The sequence below is a fragment of the Nycticebus coucang genome, chromosome 6, assembly GCF_027406575.1.
Source record: "Nycticebus coucang isolate mNycCou1 chromosome 6, mNycCou1.pri, whole genome shotgun sequence".
In the NCBI taxonomy this organism is placed as follows: Eukaryota; Metazoa; Chordata; class Mammalia; order Primates; family Lorisidae; genus Nycticebus; species Nycticebus coucang.
The window spans coordinates 4,541,565-4,559,744 of record NC_069785.1 but is presented as its reverse complement, the minus strand read 5'-3'; the positions used below and the strand labels follow the sequence as shown (position 1 = coordinate 4,559,744).

Sequence of the window (18,180 nt, the reverse complement as noted above, 5' to 3'; positions counted from 1 at the left end):
TACAGCAGTTAGTGTCTAAGTATTTTATTTTCATTTTGATTCTGAACACAGTGTAAATTGAGGTATCATCTATGGCTTGTACCCTCTCCCACCAGTATGTTTCTTTTTTTTGTGAGACAGAGTCTTATTTTGTCACCCTTGGTAGGGGTGAGGTGGCCTCACACTTCATAGCAACCTCAAACACTCAAGCAATCCTCTTGCCTCTTGCCTCAGCCTCCTGAGTAACTGGGACTATAGGCGCCCACCCCAACACCCGACAGGGATGGGGTCTCTCTCTTGCTCAGGCTGGTGTTGAACTCCTGGGCTCAAGAGATCCACCTGTCTTGTCCTCCTAGAGAGCCACGGCCCCTCCCTCCCAGTCTGTCTCTGAGATGCACCATGGTGCCAGATACAGCTCTAGTCCACTCGCTTGCACTCCTCTGCAGTATTTCACTCTACATATAAGGCATCCACTCTCCTCTGAGAGACACTGGCTTGGTTCTAGTTTTCTGCTATTATAAGCTGTGAACTCTTCAGGGTACATGCAGGAGTGGCCTTGCTGGCACAGGGCACATGCATATTCAAGTTTAGAAGAAGATGTCAAATCACCTTCCCAAGTGACTGTACCGCTCCACACTCCCTCACCGCTGTGCGCAGGCAGCAGCACGTCACACTGCGGCTTTCTCAGACACCTGCCCGGAGGGTGTGATGGCGTCTCCCATGGTTTTCATCTGCAGCTCACTGACTACTAGTGTCGTGTGTATTTCACTCATGTGTATCTAGATTTTCTCTCTTTTCTTTCTCATTTGAGTTTTCTGCTCTATTCTGTATACTAAAACTTTGGTGGTTACATCTGATGTTCTGCTGCAACATCTTTTCCCCATTTGTGGCTTATCTTTCATTCTTTATGGTTTATGGTCTATTGATAAATAGACGTTCTTAATTTTAATCTTAAGCAAATTTATCCATGTTAACTTAGAATGACGTTTTTGTGTATTAAAAATTCATCCCTTTTTGTTTCTAGCCCTTATTTTAAACATTGTTATTGTTATTAGAATTTAAGCCTTTTTAATTTTGTGAAGGCAAAAAAATGGAAACCTAATAAACACATGTATATGTAAAAAAAAAAAAATCCATTATCCACCTTCCACAGAGTCCCCCTGGAGTGGCTTCAGTGCACACAAAGCCACTCATCAATATTCCTTTAGGACAAAGAAGCTTAAGACCAAGAAGCCAGAAGTTATCCCACTTAAAAGTTTATTTCATGTGATTCTTCCCAGCATGCAGTGTTCTTTCTTGGGAAAAAGATTTTTCTTTGATGCCTTAGTTTACATTATAAATTAATTTACAAATATAGAATTGTGTTAGAAACAGTTATTTATAAAAGTCCATACGATTTCTCATATACAAAAACATCCATAGAAATCATTTTTTGTACACATAGTATAGGGGTTGGTAATTTCTTTGGCTGTCTTTCTGCATAATATTAAAAAAGTAATGGTGATGTAATTTGTTCCTCAAAGTTGTTTAAAAAAATAATTTCCTGCATGTATATTTCAAAATAAAACATTAAAAAATAAATAAATAAAAATTCCTTCCCTACACTTTACATCTTTTGTATTAACCTAGGACATATTCTCAGTAAAGTATCACAAGAATGGAAAAGCAAATATGCAATGTACTCAATACTAACACGAAGCCAGTAGATGATCTAATTCACACCCACAGAGAAGAAAAACTCATTTCAATTCAAGTTGGGGGGAGAGGGAGTGATGGAGGGAGTTGACGGGAGGAGGGGGGCTTTGGGTGCTTCCACTTAATGGGCACAATGTAGGGGTGCATGGCACATCTTTTGGGTGCAGGACACAACTACAAGAGGGATTCTACCTAATAAATTCAAATATTGTGACCTGGTTGTTTGTATCTTCACATTAATGTGAAATAAAAAAAAAATTCCTTCCCTACACTGAGGTCATAAAAATATTCTCCTGTATTTGCCATCCTTAATAAAATATACCAACATCGTACTTTCAAGACTTGGAAAAAATAATTTTTTGTTTTGTATGGAACCAGAATAAACCCCTTATAGCTAAGGCAGTTCTGAGTAATAAAAATAAAGCCAGGGGCATCAGCTTATCAGACTTTAGGCTGTACTACAAAGCCATAGTGGTCAAAACAGCATGGTATTGGCACAAAAATAGACACACAGACATTTGGAATCAAATAGAAAACCAGGAAATGAAACTAACATCTTACAACCACCTAATCTTCGATAAACCAAACAAGAACATACACTAGGTAAAAGAATTCCTATTCAGTAAATGGTGTTGGGAGAACTGGATATCCACATGTAAAAGACTGAAACTGGACCTGCACCTTTCTCCGCTCACAAAAATTGATTCCAAATGGATAAAAGACCTAAATTTAAGGCACAAAATGATAAAAATCCTCAAGAAAGCATAGGAAATACACTTGAAGATATCGGCCTGAGGAAAGACTTTATGAAGAAGACTGCCATGGCAATTGCAACAACAACAAAAATAAACAAATGGGACTTAATTAAACTGAAAAGCTTCTATACAGCTAAGGAGGTAACAACCAAAGCAAATAGACAACTATACAATGGGAAAGGTATTTGCATATTTTGAACCAGACTTGATAACTAGGATCTACAGAGACTCAAATTAATCCACATGAACAAAGTCAACAATCCCACATATCAATGGGCAAAAGAGATGAATAGAACCTTCTCTAAAGAAGACAGACAAATGGCTAGCAAACATATGAAAAAATGCTCATGGTCCCTAATTATTAGAGAAATGCAAATCAAAACCACCCTGAGATACCTACCATCTAACCCCAGCCAGAATGGCCCACATCACAAAATCTCAAAACTGCAGATGCTGGTGTGGATGTGGAGAGAAGGGAACACTTTTACACTGCTGGTGGGACTGCAAACTAGTACAACCTTTCTGGAAGGAAGTATGGAGAAACCTCAAAGCACTCAACCTAGACCTCCCATTCGATCCTGCAATCCCATTACTGGGCATCTACCCAGAAGGAAAAAAATCCTTTTACTGTAAGGACACTTGCACTAGACTGTTTATAGCAGCTCAATTTACAATTGCCAAAATGTGGAAACAGCCTAAATGCCCACCAACCCAGGAATGGATTAACAAGCTGTGGTATATGTACACCATGGAATACTATTCAGCCATTAAAAAAAATGGAGACTTTACATCCTCTGTGTTAACCTAGATGGAAGTGGGACACATTCTTCGTAGCAAAGCATCACAAGAATGGAGAAGCATGAATTCTATGTACTCAATATTGATATGAGGACAATTAATGGCCTAGTGCACGGTGGGGGGTGGGGGAAGGGGAGAGCAGGGAGCGGGAAGGAGGGTCCCGCTGTATGACACACCTTTTGGGGGTGGGACACAATTATAAGAGGGACTTTACCTAACAAATGCAATCATTGCAACCAGGTTCTTTGTACCCTCAATGAATCCCCAACAATAAAAAAAAAATAAATAAATAAAGTATACAACCATAAAAAAAAAGTCTTGGCTTTCAGATACTATGTCTTTGATTCATCTAAAATGTGATACTATTTCTGCTTGCTACTGGTATATAGAAATGCAATTATTTTATATATAGACCAACTACTTCACAGCCTTAATACATTATCTTACTAATTCTAATATTTTTTCTGTATATTCTGAGTAGACAACCATATGATCTATAAAGCAAAACAGATATTTGACTCCTTATAACTATTTTTTTTCTTATCTTATTACTCTGCTCAGACATTAAGTAGAATGTTTAAATTATAAGAGTGGAAATCCTTAGCTTATTCCTGATTTAAAGGAAATGTTTTTAGCCTTTCACTCCCATTGAGCACAAAGTCTGCTGTAGAAGTAGACAGCCTTTAACTATTAAATCTGTACACAGTAAAATCAACTCTGAGTTTTCATACATGAGTACCTTTATATAACTACCACCACCATCAGGATACAGAACTGTTTCCTCACCCTAAAAAACTTCCACTCGCTGCTCCAATGAACCCAAATCCTCCCCATCCCTCAGTCCTGACAACCAATGATTCATTCTGTCCCTGTAGTTTTTAGCCTTTTCCAGAATGTCATATAAATGGGAACATAAACTAGTAATCTTGCAAGAATGGCTTTGAAAACTCATCACAATGCCTTTGAAACTACCACAGTAGTTTAAAGCTAACAAAAATTAAAAACTCAGGGTTTTATTAAAGTTAACCCACTCATGTTGTGTACATTCCTGGGCAGCCTGAGACATTTTCATGCACCAATGGGAAAAGCCCCAGGAGGAGTCTCCTTATTACACTTCAACTTCATGGACGAACTGTTGCTATGGGGATCTCTTTTTGGGTCACCACTATTTTTTTTAATTCATGACAATTTTTGATGGCAGTTTGGTTTGATAAGCTATCCCTGACATTTCTAACTGTCCATGGGACAGAATTATACACCTGGAAGAATCCTCAGCAACCAGGCAGAGAGGCGGCTCAGCGCTGTGATGAACATGGCCTCTGGCTGCAGCAGGTGGACCAGGATACTGCCTGATATTCTTAAAGTCACCTTTTACTGAGTCTCAGTTTCCTTATCAGTATAATGGAGAAAATAAAATAGGTACTTCACGGATTTTTGTGGAAATTTAATGAGATGCCTCATGTAAAATGCACAGCAGAGTCCCAGGCATACACTAACTCCACAGGCAATTGCTGTTATGTCTGGCATCACTCTCAATTTCCAGATTCTGCAAATAATTAACCTGAAGATTCTATTTTAATGGTTCTGATATTTGGAGGACACAACTTTGTGTAAAGACAGACACATATTTTGGCTGATAACAGTTCTTTAAGGAAGAAATAAAAAATTATTTTATTTAAACAAATGTCCACATTCTCTACGTTAGACTAATTCATCAGCCCGGGGAATGCACAGATAATGACAAAAGAAACCCCCTCCCCCCAAAAAGACCTTTAATTTTTAACTTCGAAGGATAGCAGAAGAAATTAGGTAGAAAATATAAGCTGATACGTAATTATAGACAACAAATGTTTTAAAAGTACTGACAAGTAACTATAGTCTCTAAAAACTTTAGAAAACATTACATTCCTTTCCTCCCAATCCAGAGGACATGCATGAAAACAGAGCTGTCTATAAAATCTGCTTGATGGTCCAAATAATAAAATTATTTTATATATCAATGAGTTTTATTTTCTTAAATAATCTAGAAAAAAAGAGTCAGTATACCTCAAGACAACTAAAGAGAAGACACTTTGTTCCCAATGAGCAGAAGTGTTTCCTAAAATTTTCTACATTTGGTAAAAGTTTGCCACTGGATAAACTATTCAAAAACATTTTTTTTGAGACAGAGAGTCTCATTATGTCACCCTGGGTAGAGTGTCATGATGTCACAGCTCACAGCAACCTCAAACTCAAACTCTTGGGCTTAAGTGATTCTTTTGCCCTAGCCTCCTGAGTAGCTGGGACTACAGGCACCACCCAGAACACCCGGCTATTTTTTGGTTGCAGTTGTCACTGTTGTCTAGCAGGTCCAGGCTGGGCTTGAACCTGCCAGCCTTGCTGTATATGGCCAGCGCCCTACCCACTGAGCGACGGGTGCTGCCAAACCATTCAAATTAAAAAAAAAAAAAAAATACCTCCATCAAGAGTTAGTTTTGACCGCCACTCAACAGGGAGAAATTCAACGTGTGTTGCATGGTTAGAAAAATGCCTTTCTTCTATTTTTCTTGCAGCCTCTCTCATCCTAAAAAACAACAACAAAAACCAAGAAAACAAAATAAATGCAAATTGAGAGTAAGTTCACATACTTCATCCAGTTATATTTCAATGACTATCACATTAAGCAAGTTTGCAACACTAGCGTACCTTCATTTCAGACATTCTTCCTGCTTTCAACCTCAGACTAATGTAAATTAACTTAATTATTAGGTTAAAAAGGCTTTCTAGTCCCTCCTCTTCTCCATCAGGGGTGGTGGTGGTGGTGGGTGGAATCAAACCTTTGACCAGAGCTACTCTCAAAATCTGGTCCAGACACTCCACCTGTAACTCAGAGGCTGTGAGAATCGCTGGCACTGGAGGACGCGCTGGGAGATGGACAGACTCTGCTGCTGTCTCTGACCCCGGACACGGTTTGCAGCACCGACTAGAGGCAGAAGGTATTCAGCAAGGAACTTACATGGCCGTGTTCTTGATAATTCTTCCTTGGTCCATTTTCTGCCCAATGCCATGCACGACAAACACAATGTGGGTCGTCTGAGAGGGCTTGTCCTCCAGCGTGGCTTCTTCCACGTAGCCTCTGTGCAGCCTCGTCCCACTACTCGACGCTGGGAGAGATTGTGACGCTAAGTTAACGCTTTACTCCGAGAAGGAGAATTTCTATAACATGTTTAACCAAAATATAATAAATAAATAAATAAAATAAAAAAAGAAGTAAAAGGAGTATCAAGAAATAATTCTCTGGGTAGGAAGAAATAAAATTTGTAAGCTGACGGATCAGCTCTGCTATGAAGTAACTGGACGTGACACCCACACCAGAGCCCACAGAAGAAAGGTAAAGAACAAAGAAAGGACAGACGGCGTGCACAAAAATCGAAAACTTCTATAGCAAAAAAATAGCAGAAAGCAAAGACAAAAGGTGAATGACAAACTGGAAAAGATTATGCAAAACATGGCACAGTATGAGTTATACCCAAGGACACCAGAAAAGGCTTACTAATCAGAAAGCAAAAGACACCCATTCCAATAGCAAAATGGGCTGGAGATATGACAAGGTAATTTACAAATTAAATACAACAGGCTAATCAACATATAAAGAGACAGTCAAGAATTCATCATCAAAGAAATTAAAAAGTGGGACAGTACAATTTTACTAGACTTAACAATTTTTTTAAACTTAGTTTTTTTTATTGTTGGGGATTCATTGAAGGTACAGTAAGCCAGGTTACACTGATTGCATTTGTTAGGTAAAGTCCCTCTTGCAATCATGTCTTGGCCCAGAAGGTGTGGCACACACCAAGGCCCCACCCCTGTCCCTCCTTCCCTCTCTCTGCTTTTCCTCCCCCCCCACGACCTTAATTGTCATTAATTGTCCTCACATCAAAATTGAGTACACAGGATTCATGCTTCTCCATCTTGTGATGCTTTACTAAGAATAATGTCTTTGAACTTAGTTTTGATAATGCCTTCACATCATCCCTAGGTGCCGTTCCCTTTATATTTTTTCCTTTTGGTTAAACTCCTTTAAAGAGTTGTCTATTTTCACTGCATCTATTTCTTTACCTTCAACCTACACTGATTTGGCTTCTGCCCCATCAGTCCAGCTAAGTTAACAACGACCTCCATGTCACCAGAATCCAGTGGAAACTGTCAGTCCTCATCTACCCTGACACTTATTACACCTGCCACGTGTTGTTTTCACTGCCTCAGATTTGACTGATTTTATACTTTTGTAAGTATAAAAGATATGTATTAATCTTATCAGATCATTCTGAATATAAAATTTTTCGTTGATGAATACACGTCAATCCAATCCCTTTAATAAAAATTTCATTTAAGAAGGAAAATTCTCATCACTAAATTTAATATGTATTTAAAATATACAAAAAGTAGAAATTGAATTGTCTACTTTGCATAGAGAGAATTCAATTTCTACTTTGCATATAGGAGAAAGTCAGACCCCTAAAGTTATGCCCATCCCAGTTAACACTCAGCAGTTACCTTTTGAGAACCCCAGTTTCTGGGTGACCGTTCTCGCGATTTTAGACGTTGTTGCGTCACTGTAAAGATATACTTCATCCATACTATGCCAGTCCACGTGGTTTCGGCTCAGCTTGAAACTATGAATAGCTGTTGCAAAAAGGAAAAGGTACTTTGAAGTTCCCAAGACAAACATTTGTGTGCAAAATTATAATTTTCACATTTGCAATCAATATTATCTAGTAACTCAGATATATAACCCAGTTCTATAAAAATATTACATTAATAAGTTTTATGTGAAGCTACTAATAGGTAGAGGACTTATTTTATAAATGATTAACCAGGCACAGGGAAAGGTGACTTGTTAAACATCATGGAGGTACTGTTCTAGCTGCCACAATTTCCCCACTAACACGCACTTTCTGTGTGTCCTGTGACTGGGGAATCGCCTCCCCAGGCCTTCCTCCCACTTGCAGAAAATCCTCCATAGCTTTGACACAGAAATTTAAATTCCATTTCTTTGGTTGATTTTACTAAAAATATCAAAAGATCTGTAAAAATTTCACTTGACAAAACTAGACTCAGAAAAAAAATTTATTTTTAAGCTGTCAAGATAGTAACTTTTGACACTATAAGATATTTTTGCAACGGATAGTAAAACCAACTTCCACTGGATATTACTCATCATAGCAGAAGTCCAAAATGAAAGGATGTTTTGTTAATAAAAAATTAAGGAAATGTTTTTCTGTTGTGTTCAAGTCAATACAGTCACTGCATTCTGTATCTGGGGGTATGCCTGGTGAAAACTGGGTCTTAAAAAACAAATCCAATCCAAACCTGTGTCTTTAGCAATTCCTGAGCGCTGTGAGTCAGGAACTTCTGTCTTGATCCCTTTGGTAACTTAGTACCAAATATAGTGCCTGGCACATGTCATAAATTCAGTAATGTTGTTACTGAAGCAGTAAATTTAAAAAATTTACATAGCATATTCACCAATTCTTGATTTGCTAACTCTTGTATTTTGAAAGCTTAAATTTTCCTCTTTGTCCCTGTATATAGACAGAAAAAATTAATATACCAGGCACCTTCAAATCACTATGTGATGCCTGATTTTTTTCTTAAAATCCTTTTAAGGCAAAATATTATCCCCATTTTGTACATAAAGACACAGAGGGACTGAGATTTAATGGACTTTGCCACAAAGCCTGTTATTGGCGGAGTCTAACTTTTTGAGGACGGGTTGAAATAACTTCAAGCTAAATATAAGAAGACACAGGCACTGGTCAAGATGTAGGTGCTAAGGCATTTTTATGAAAACCTACTCCTTAGTAGAATACAAAGTACATTATGAGAAAATGTACTTCTTAGTTATATTACAAATACGATTTCAAAAATTTATGGAAAACCAATTTATATTTTACTTACCCGCCAGGACACATTACTAACATTGTACACAAGATTCGATTAATAATAAACATGAACAGTATCTTTAGTTCCAAAGAAAATAATGTACAATGTAGCTCTTTAAATAAAAATAAAACTTTTCAAAAATTAAAAAAAATCTTCTGTTAAGGTTTAATAATTATTTGCTTTTCTAATTCCACATCTGATGCAAGCCACTACTTTAAGCTTTTTAATCTAATGTTTCTAAACTATGAACTATTCGTTAAAGTACTTTTGAGCAACATTCGCTTAAAACAGTGAAACTATAAGACTTATTTACAGAATAGTGTTAAGCCAGCAAAATTTTGCTTCTCCTTAAATCATCCACACACTGTCTTAAAGTACGATACTGACGGGCACCCCAGCAGTGCCGGGGTGTTCACAGCCTACAGTGTTTAGTCAACACTTACCACAAGTAACAACACTAAGCAAATAGCACAATGGACACAGTCTTTAAAAAACTAATGATTTCTATGCTTTAAACACAATGGAATGCAATAAACCAGGAATCTAACTACAGGGAGAAATAAAACTACAATTACTGTACCTTGGGAACGCTTTCGTTTAAGACCTGCGCCATCTGTACTCTCCTTATTTCCTCTCCATTGGAACAGAGAAGGGAGGGAGAAGGGAGGGAGATGGAGGTGGTAGACAACTAAGAAAGCAAAAACACTGAGCTTCAAAGTAAATTTTAAATGAGGTTTGCCATTCTGCCTTTCTGTTGTACTATTAACTTTAAAAAAATGAGTTGTATTTGACAAACATTATTCTAAATGCTTTATTTATATAATTTCTAATTAAAAGTCAGTAAAAGAAAACATTAATTTAATGTTTATCAAATACATGTTCTACTTTAACCAAATGATAAAAGGCAAATGATATCTAAACTTATTAAAGACAGCTACGTGATTATCACATTTAACACCTTTGCATAGATAGAAATAAAAAAACAGAACACAGCATATTTGAATGCTTAAGAGATTAATAAATTCCATCTTTATAACACTAAGGTTATTTATTTTCACCAAATTTGTGGCTCTGATGTAGCCAACAGCTTATGCACAAATTGAGAAGCATCGAATGTGAAATACCCAGCAGGGCCCTGAGGAGATGCTGCGCACACACCCTGCTAGGCCCTTCTCGTCGCCCCAGTGCCATGGAACCTTCCCTCAGAAACAAACAGCCCTTTTACAACTCTGTTCAAGTTGTTAAAGGACCTTAAAAAATAAAACTTTTACGAACAAAATTTAAAAAATGAAAGAAAATCAAATCGGAAGTTTTACTTTTAATTGTCTTTTTGGGAAAGGTTAGTAATGACAATAAAAAGGTCCTCAGTGGGACTGTATGCTGTGGCGTCTTGTAAGTGTGAACCAGATAGAGCAGACCCAGGCACAGACTCGGTATTTGGCAAATCAGTAGATAACCTTAAAGTCAATGTTTTCTCTGCCAAATTTTGCTAGTTATGTATCAATTTCTTTGTAATTTAAATGGGCAATGATTTAAAATCCACTTAAACTTGAACCTTATAATTCAGTTTCTTATCAGTTCCATTTAATAAATTACAGAACTTTCATGATTTAGTTCAAATTTATGTTCTAGTACTTTTGATTTTCATCCTCACTCGGTTCGACATTAATATGACATTTGAAGTTTAAATATTGCTCAAATACAAAAAAATATTTAATTCCTGCTGTATGGCACTAAAAACATAACAAATCTGTTGTATGCACACAGATGAAGAATATGTAAAGATTTGTGTAGTAAAAATAACTGAGATGCACTTCATACCTGTACTTCTAACCACTACAGACTAGCACTAAGGGTTATTACATCCTGATTATAAACTCATGGTCACAGGGAGACGGTAAATGAGAACTGCAGCCATTTTCTTCACTTAAATGTTTCTTCTTCATGGGTCTCCTGGTCAGTTAGTTACTGAGGAGAAGACACACCACTTAGACAAGGAACAGGTTTAAACAAAAACTCATCAGGAAAAAGCTGCTAACATATCAAAGTGGATCACACTGACATAAGCTGCAGATTTTACCATTACAGAACAAATACGAGACTTTGTAAATCTAGTAATAAAATTAACATGAATCAATTCCATATTTACTAAAAGGGAAATGTATGGACCAAATGAAATTTTAAAATCATACTAACACCTCCAGCTACTTAAGTATACAAATGAAGGCCTTCTTTCCTAAAAGAATGGCATAATTTAAGGATTAAGAAAAAAAATCCAACATACAGATAAACTTTTTTTCTCATCACTTCCCCAAACAGAGAAACATATTCACAACATTAGAATGAAAAAACAACCACCACGTGGAGCCAGCTCATCAACCCTCATGTGCAGTGTGGAAGCAAAACTCCAGGAATCCAAGCAGTGTGTGTCGGGGAAACTTCCACCCACTGGGCACATCACACACTCTCTAGCTAAAGGGCAGGCACCATCATTAACTTTGACTTAAAATACACAAAAGCAAACTATGTAACCAAAACATGTAAAGTCCTGTAATATTCTGAAATGAAAAAAATTCACATTTTCACAAAAAACAAACAAGGTTCTTTACTTTTCAAACTTAATTCTGATTTTCACTTGAAAGTTGTTCTATTTGTTCACACCCTGTAGCACAGAATTGGGGTTACTAGCACAAACAGGAGAGAAAAAAAGAGTTTACTGTAAATTCAAACGGAGATTACCATTAAAGAAAACTCACGTGCTAGAAAGCACTATTTAACTTGTTCTTTTTTAAAAATAAAGTTTTAGTCAGAAAGTCTTACGTTGTTTTAGCAAAAAGTATACATGAACTCTACAACTGTAAATGCTAATTTATTAATGCTAACATTTAACAAATTGTTCTTTTATATAGTAAATTCTTATACAGCAATGAAAAAGATTTAAAATATTAAAAGTATTTCCAAGAAATTTCCTTGCTACTTCATCTCTTCATGATAATTTTCTTCATTATATAATTTTGAAAGCAAGAGAGCATTGCAAACGTGGGCTTCTGATGATAAGGACATACTAATCCTCAGAACAAAAAACCTAATAACCTTTCCTTTTGTAAAAGCTGGCAACCTGAAAAATTCCAACCCCAGGGAAGCAGCCAACTATAAAGAGAAAACTCCAGCCAATCCTTCTCGGACCTCAGAGAAATAAAGTCAAATTTACATGAAATTAAATAGTAACTAAGAGAGAACAGGAAAGCTTAGGTCAGAGAGGTTGGTCAAGCCCTCCCCGTAACTGGGCCATCCTTTTCACTGAAATGCTACATTCATAGTGTGGGACTGTCCTTATTTGGCAAAAGTGACAGGAGTACATTTTACCCACCAAAAGGTTAAGTTGCATAGATCCTCAAGTGCCACCAACACCTGGGTTGCCACAGCACTCCAAATTAGTCTTGAGGGTAAAACTGCGACTCTTTCATCAAGCTATCGATGATTTTTTTTGGCCGGGGCTGGGTTTGAACCGCCACCTCCGGCATATGGGACCGGCGCCCTACTCCTTGAGCCACAGGCGCCGCCCGCTATCGATGATTTTATATTGACAGTGTGCACTGTCAAGGCTTGCGTTCAAATCTGTCAGTCCCTGCCTTTCCATCTGAGCATTAGTTGACTTAGACTTACAAATACATTTGTAGTTATCAATATGGCTAAACTTAGGTCTGCCATTTTTCTGTTTGATTTTCTGTTTATTCTGTTTTTTTTTTTTCCATTCCTTCTCTCTGGTTTCTTATAGTTAGGTTAATTGAGCATTTATTAGTATTTTCTTTTAATTCCTCTATTTTCCTTTAAAAAATATTTTTATTTAGAATAATTTTAGATGTAACAGACAGTAGCAAAAACAGCAGAGGTGTATCTTTCACCCAGGTTCCTCTAATGTTAGCATTTTATATAACTCAGAAATTAATGTTGATACAATACTATCAGCTAATAAATACTTTTCATTTAGATTTCTCTAGTTTTTCCGCTAATATATTTGTTCTGAAATCCACTTCAGGATAACCCTGCATTTTGCGTCATGTCTCCTTAGCTCCCTCTATTCCAGTGGTTCTCAACCTTCCTAATGCCGTGATGTATTTTCATTGTTAAAAAGGGGTCGTGACCCACAGGTTGAGAACTGCTGCTCTAATCTTAATTCCTCAAACTTTCCCCGTCTTTTTTGAAACAGAGTCTTGTTCAGTTGCTTAGGCTAGAGTGTCACGGCATCAGCCTAGCTCACAGCAACCTCCAACTCCTGGGCTCAAGCGCTCCTCCTGCCTCAGCCTCCCCAGTAGCTGGGGCAGCTGGCTGATTCCATTTCCCTGGCGAGCGCCTCGCTCTTGCTCAGCAGTGATTTGGTAGACTGGCTCAGTGTGAGTTCGTCTGGGGTTTTCTCACAACTGGATTAAGGGTGTGCATTTTTGGACCAGCTTGATGGGCAGCACTAGCCCACTCAGTTCGACCTTTTTACTGATTATTTGTGTGCTTGGGTAAACTGTAAACTGAGTGGAACAGCAATCCAGTACTAGATTTCAGTATTTACAAATTACTTAATTGAAGGCCTGATTTTATGTGTTTGATTCATTCCCAGTGAAATAACAGACTGATTAGGTCAGGTGAGTAGGCATCAATTTTCATTTTAACTGTGAGAGAGAACTAAATTTAGGTTAAACTATAAATAACAAAAAAGAATCGGTTATCTTTATTTACACCCTAAAAAAGAGTTGCATAGTCTACTAAACTTCTGTTGGTGTCTTCAATTCACTGCTCATTTTGCGATTAGTAGGAAAATTAATAAGGAGTAAAATATTAAGTACAATAGGCACTCCCTCATCGGTGGATCAAAAATGCTCAGGAAAAAAATCAACAAAAGGCTGGGTGCAGCAGCTCACGCTTGTATTCAATCCCAGCAACTCTGGGAGGCCGAGGTGGGCAGATTGCTTGCACTTGTGAATTTGAGACCTGCTTGAGCAAGAGAGAGACTCCGTCCCTATTAATAATAGAAAAACTAGCTGGGCATGGGGCACGGGCCTGTCGTTCTAGCTGTCAGGGAGGCTGAGACAAGAGGATTGCTCTAGCCCAAGAGTCTGAGGTTGCTGTGAGCTATGATGCCATGGCACTCTACCCAAACTCTCAGAAAAAAAAAAAGAAGAAAAAAAAACATCAAAAAAATAACACAAAATATAAGTTAAAAACCATTACAATATGTGACTACTTACATTGTACTTTATATTATAAATAACTCAGAGATGATCTAAAGCATATGGGAAGATAGACACAGGTTACATTTGAGTCCTATGTCATGTATATAAGGGACATGAGTATCCTTGATTTTGGCATCAGTGGACATCCTGGAACCAACTCTACGTGGACACCAAGGGATGACTCTACATCCAATCTCTTGTGTCAACAGCTACCCAAACCAAACACGGTCAGAGGAAAAAGGAAATTATTATTTATTTTAATATCCTTGAAGGCAAGAATTCTTTAGTTTCCTTGAAATCCCCTAGAGCACTTAGTAAGTCTCTAATGTAATATTTTAAAATGTTTTTAATCACTAAGTGGGATTTTTCCAGAAAGCTGTATTTGGATAACTCCACTGTGATCACTCACTCTCTCCCAACACCCAAGAGACACTGCAAAGGCCTTCTCAGCAAGTGTGACACCCACAGTCTGCTGTGCTATCTTGTTCTTCCTCTTTTGTCCTACACTTATTTTAACTGTCCTCATGTAGCTGTGTCCACTCTCGTAGCTTGAATGCTGCTTGAGGGTAGAAACTGTCTAGAGTCCAGACTTTATGATCTGTACATGAGAAAATTTAGGTGCAAGAGCAAAATAATCAAAATACTTTAATATTTTAAAATCTTTGTAGATACGGTAAGTTTAAGGTTATTTTCCCAACAACGGTAGCTTTTTGAATAGTAAATGAAAATTTACTGTTCTATAATGTTCTAAAAAATTTCCCATAATCTTCAAAGTCAAATGTTACATCTTATCATATAAATATATTTTGATATAATGCTAAATAACAAAAACAATTAACAATTATGACAACGGTATATATACTCAATCTTTGTCAGTAATAAAATATGCTAAATATTTACTTGTATGCCATAGTACATTATAAAAAAATCAGTTTTTTCTTCTAATGAACCTCAAAGAATCATCATTTGTGAAAGATTACAAAATTGTTAAGTTTAACCATTTTTGATTATTACAAATTAAAAATTTACCAATGTACACCCTTAAAGATAACAAAAATATTACCACAATACCCTAGCTTGATACTCCAGAATTGATAAACACCCACATACGCCAAGACATTGGAAAGAAATCTGCTGCACAAATAATGTTTTTCTATCAGTCTTATTTAAATTTGAGCACTTTGAGGAAAACTGAAATATCCTGATTCCTTGGCCATCTGCGAGACTGCTACGGGTCTTGTGCGAAACTGCTCTTCACATATCGATAGTTAAGAAACTTTCCCTTGAAATTTCCAGTGGAATAAGGACATATTTTACCGATCAGGAAAGTGAGACAGTATATTTGAAATTCCTAGAGTATTTGGCATGTAACAGGAAACTATTACTATACACATTTCTGACATTAGTTGCCAATTTATTCGGAAGTCACAAGTCTCCTCAGTTTCGGGGCTTTTGACCCCCAGACACAGCAGACGTTTGAATGTGATACAAGCTGACCCCCACGGCTTCCTTCAGAGAGAGGACAGCCAGCCAAGAGCAGGAAAGACGTGGCCTTTTACTAATGAGAAGGGAAATTCCCCAGCCAGTTTAAAGCTTATGGTTTCTGTCATTAATTATGTTACAATAATTACTTCCAAACACATAATTTATTTTTTTTCAAACTGCTTTCGGTGAATTACCTAATCGATACTGACTTGCTCTGCTTTAGAGCTCTTTTGTGAGGGGAAGGGGAAAATCCTCACTTTAATTCACTGGATTTGCTAGGGCTTGCCAAGAAACCTCTCAAGGCAAGGCAAGCATGGATGAAGAAACACTTTTAGGAAAAAATTTTAGAGAAATCTACAAATTCTAATCTACCTGTACAGTTATACTCACCAGAATAGCTCATCCCACTGTCTGCAGTAAATGGAACAGTAGAAGTATTTTTAACTTTACCACATTACTGTGACGTTTACTCAAGGTTCAGATACATAATGAAAACATGGCAATCTTGGCAATTATATGATATTTTTAACTATTGCAAATATACCCAAACGCTGAATAAGGGTATATTTGCAATAGTTAAAATCTAAGGTATATTTGCAATAGTTAAAATCTAAGTTAAAATCTAAGGAGTAGACTGTTTCAGACTAAAAATTGATTGGTTTGTCAATAGGAAGTCAGATAAAATATACATAGGTAATTATTTGTTTTTAACTTCAGGGAAAGAATCAACATTAAAATATTACAGAATTGTTCTTTTGATATAATGACAAGGAATTTTTTTGTATGTTCAACTTTCTTTGATAACTAAAAAACTACCAAAAAGGACTACTAATTCAGGGAATACATCATAACATTGTGTGTGTTTATGGTAAACTCTGTGTGTCACGCCACTGAGCAGACATGTTAAGTCAAATAAAAATTGAGATAGTTCAGAAATTCATAGCAGTTTTTAATTCTAGAATATTTTTAAAGAAACAAATTTTATAAATTCTAACCTTCCTGAAATTACCACATCAAACTTATGAACTACTCTAAACTTTATCAACAATTTATCTGGTTTATAGAATATATTAAATGTATTAACTGGTCTTACCATCTTTTCCATCTATGGATTTTGACACTTCAATATCAAAATTTTCCTCCATCTGCTGACCCCTAAAACGACTGAGATGTTCTTGCTCAATTAAATTACTTTCTTCTTCTTCCAGAGGCTGCCAAGTACCATCAATAAACCATTGTCCACGCATTACTGGTATTTTATCAGCCTCTGAAAAGAGAAATCCACACATTTTAGGATTTGACCTTCTAAAAAGAGAAACAGTACCTACAATCCTGTATTTCGCTATTAATGTTGCAAAAACAGATTTTCTTGACCTAACACAATCATTTAAAGTTTTAAATGATTAAAATCCAAATTTTAAAATCCAAATTTTAAGCCAGAGTGTATCTTTTTCTATAGCATACAATTTTACTTACGTTAAATATTACACCTAAAAATTATTTTAGCATTAGAAAGGTAGATAAATAGCTGTCCACATAATTGAGACCCTGATAATAAAAAATGGCTGGCTAAGTGGCTAAGAAAAGATGTATGCAAGGCTTTGGTGATTTCCAATAGCTCAGAATACTGATACAATATCTCAGAAACAGCATTTACAAAGAGTGTGGTATGAGTGTGTTATACCAACAGGGCCGCCTTGGAGGTTGTGAGCTCCTAGTTGGGATGTAGGAACAACTAGAGTGAGATGATATCTTTTATAGAGTTGTTGGAGAATCTTTCTAAAATAATAAATTATGTTTTTCTAATTCTCAAAATTTGTTTTATTGTTTGGGATTCATTGAGGGTACAAAGAATTAGGTTACACTGATTGCATTTGTTAGATAAAGTCCCTGCATCCCGCCCTGAGGAGGTGTGCTATACACAGCGAGCCCCGTCGCTGCCCCTCTCCCCACTCCCTCGTTCCCCTGCTCCTCCTTGTATGAGCTCTTCTACTGCCTTCATATTAGAATTGAATACATTGAATTCTTGCTTCTCCATCTTTGTGATGCTTTACTAAGCATAATGTGTTCCAACTCTATCCAGGTTAATACAAAAGATGTAAAGTCTCCATCTTTTTTAGTGGCTAAGTAGTAGTCCATGGCATACATCTACCACAGCTTGTTAATCCATTCCTGGGTGGGCATTGTTTAGGCTGTTTCCACATTTCTCTAATACTCAAATTATTTCATGGCTCCCCACTGCTTTCCAGATAAACCATAAATTTCTCAAGATGGTTCCGGGCTCTTCCTGATCCCTCCTCTAACTACCCCCTCACGTA

At 36.8% G+C, this 18,180-nt stretch overlaps 1 protein-coding gene across 5 annotated transcripts in view; it reads right to left on the bottom strand.

The window, feature by feature from the left end:
- The window catches only part of DDHD1 (DDHD domain containing 1), a 66,094-nt gene that overhangs the window by 20,339 nt on the left and 27,575 nt on the right, over positions 1-18,180 (bottom strand). For 3 of the 5 annotated variants that reach the window (XM_053594835.1, XM_053594837.1, XM_053594836.1), the window contains exons 2-6: positions 16,956-17,129; positions 9,733-9,840; positions 7,764-7,892; positions 6,223-6,370; positions 5,684-5,790 (exon numbers count right to left, since the gene is read on the bottom strand). In XM_053594835.1, the coding sequence (XP_053450810.1) occupies positions 5,684-5,790; positions 6,223-6,370; positions 7,764-7,892; positions 9,733-9,840; positions 16,956-17,129 (666 nt within the window). The remainder of the gene's footprint in view (positions 1-5,683; positions 5,791-6,222; positions 6,371-7,763; positions 7,893-9,732; positions 9,841-16,955; positions 17,130-18,180) is intronic. The other 2 variants (XM_053594838.1, XM_053594839.1) reach the window with 1 other exon arrangement.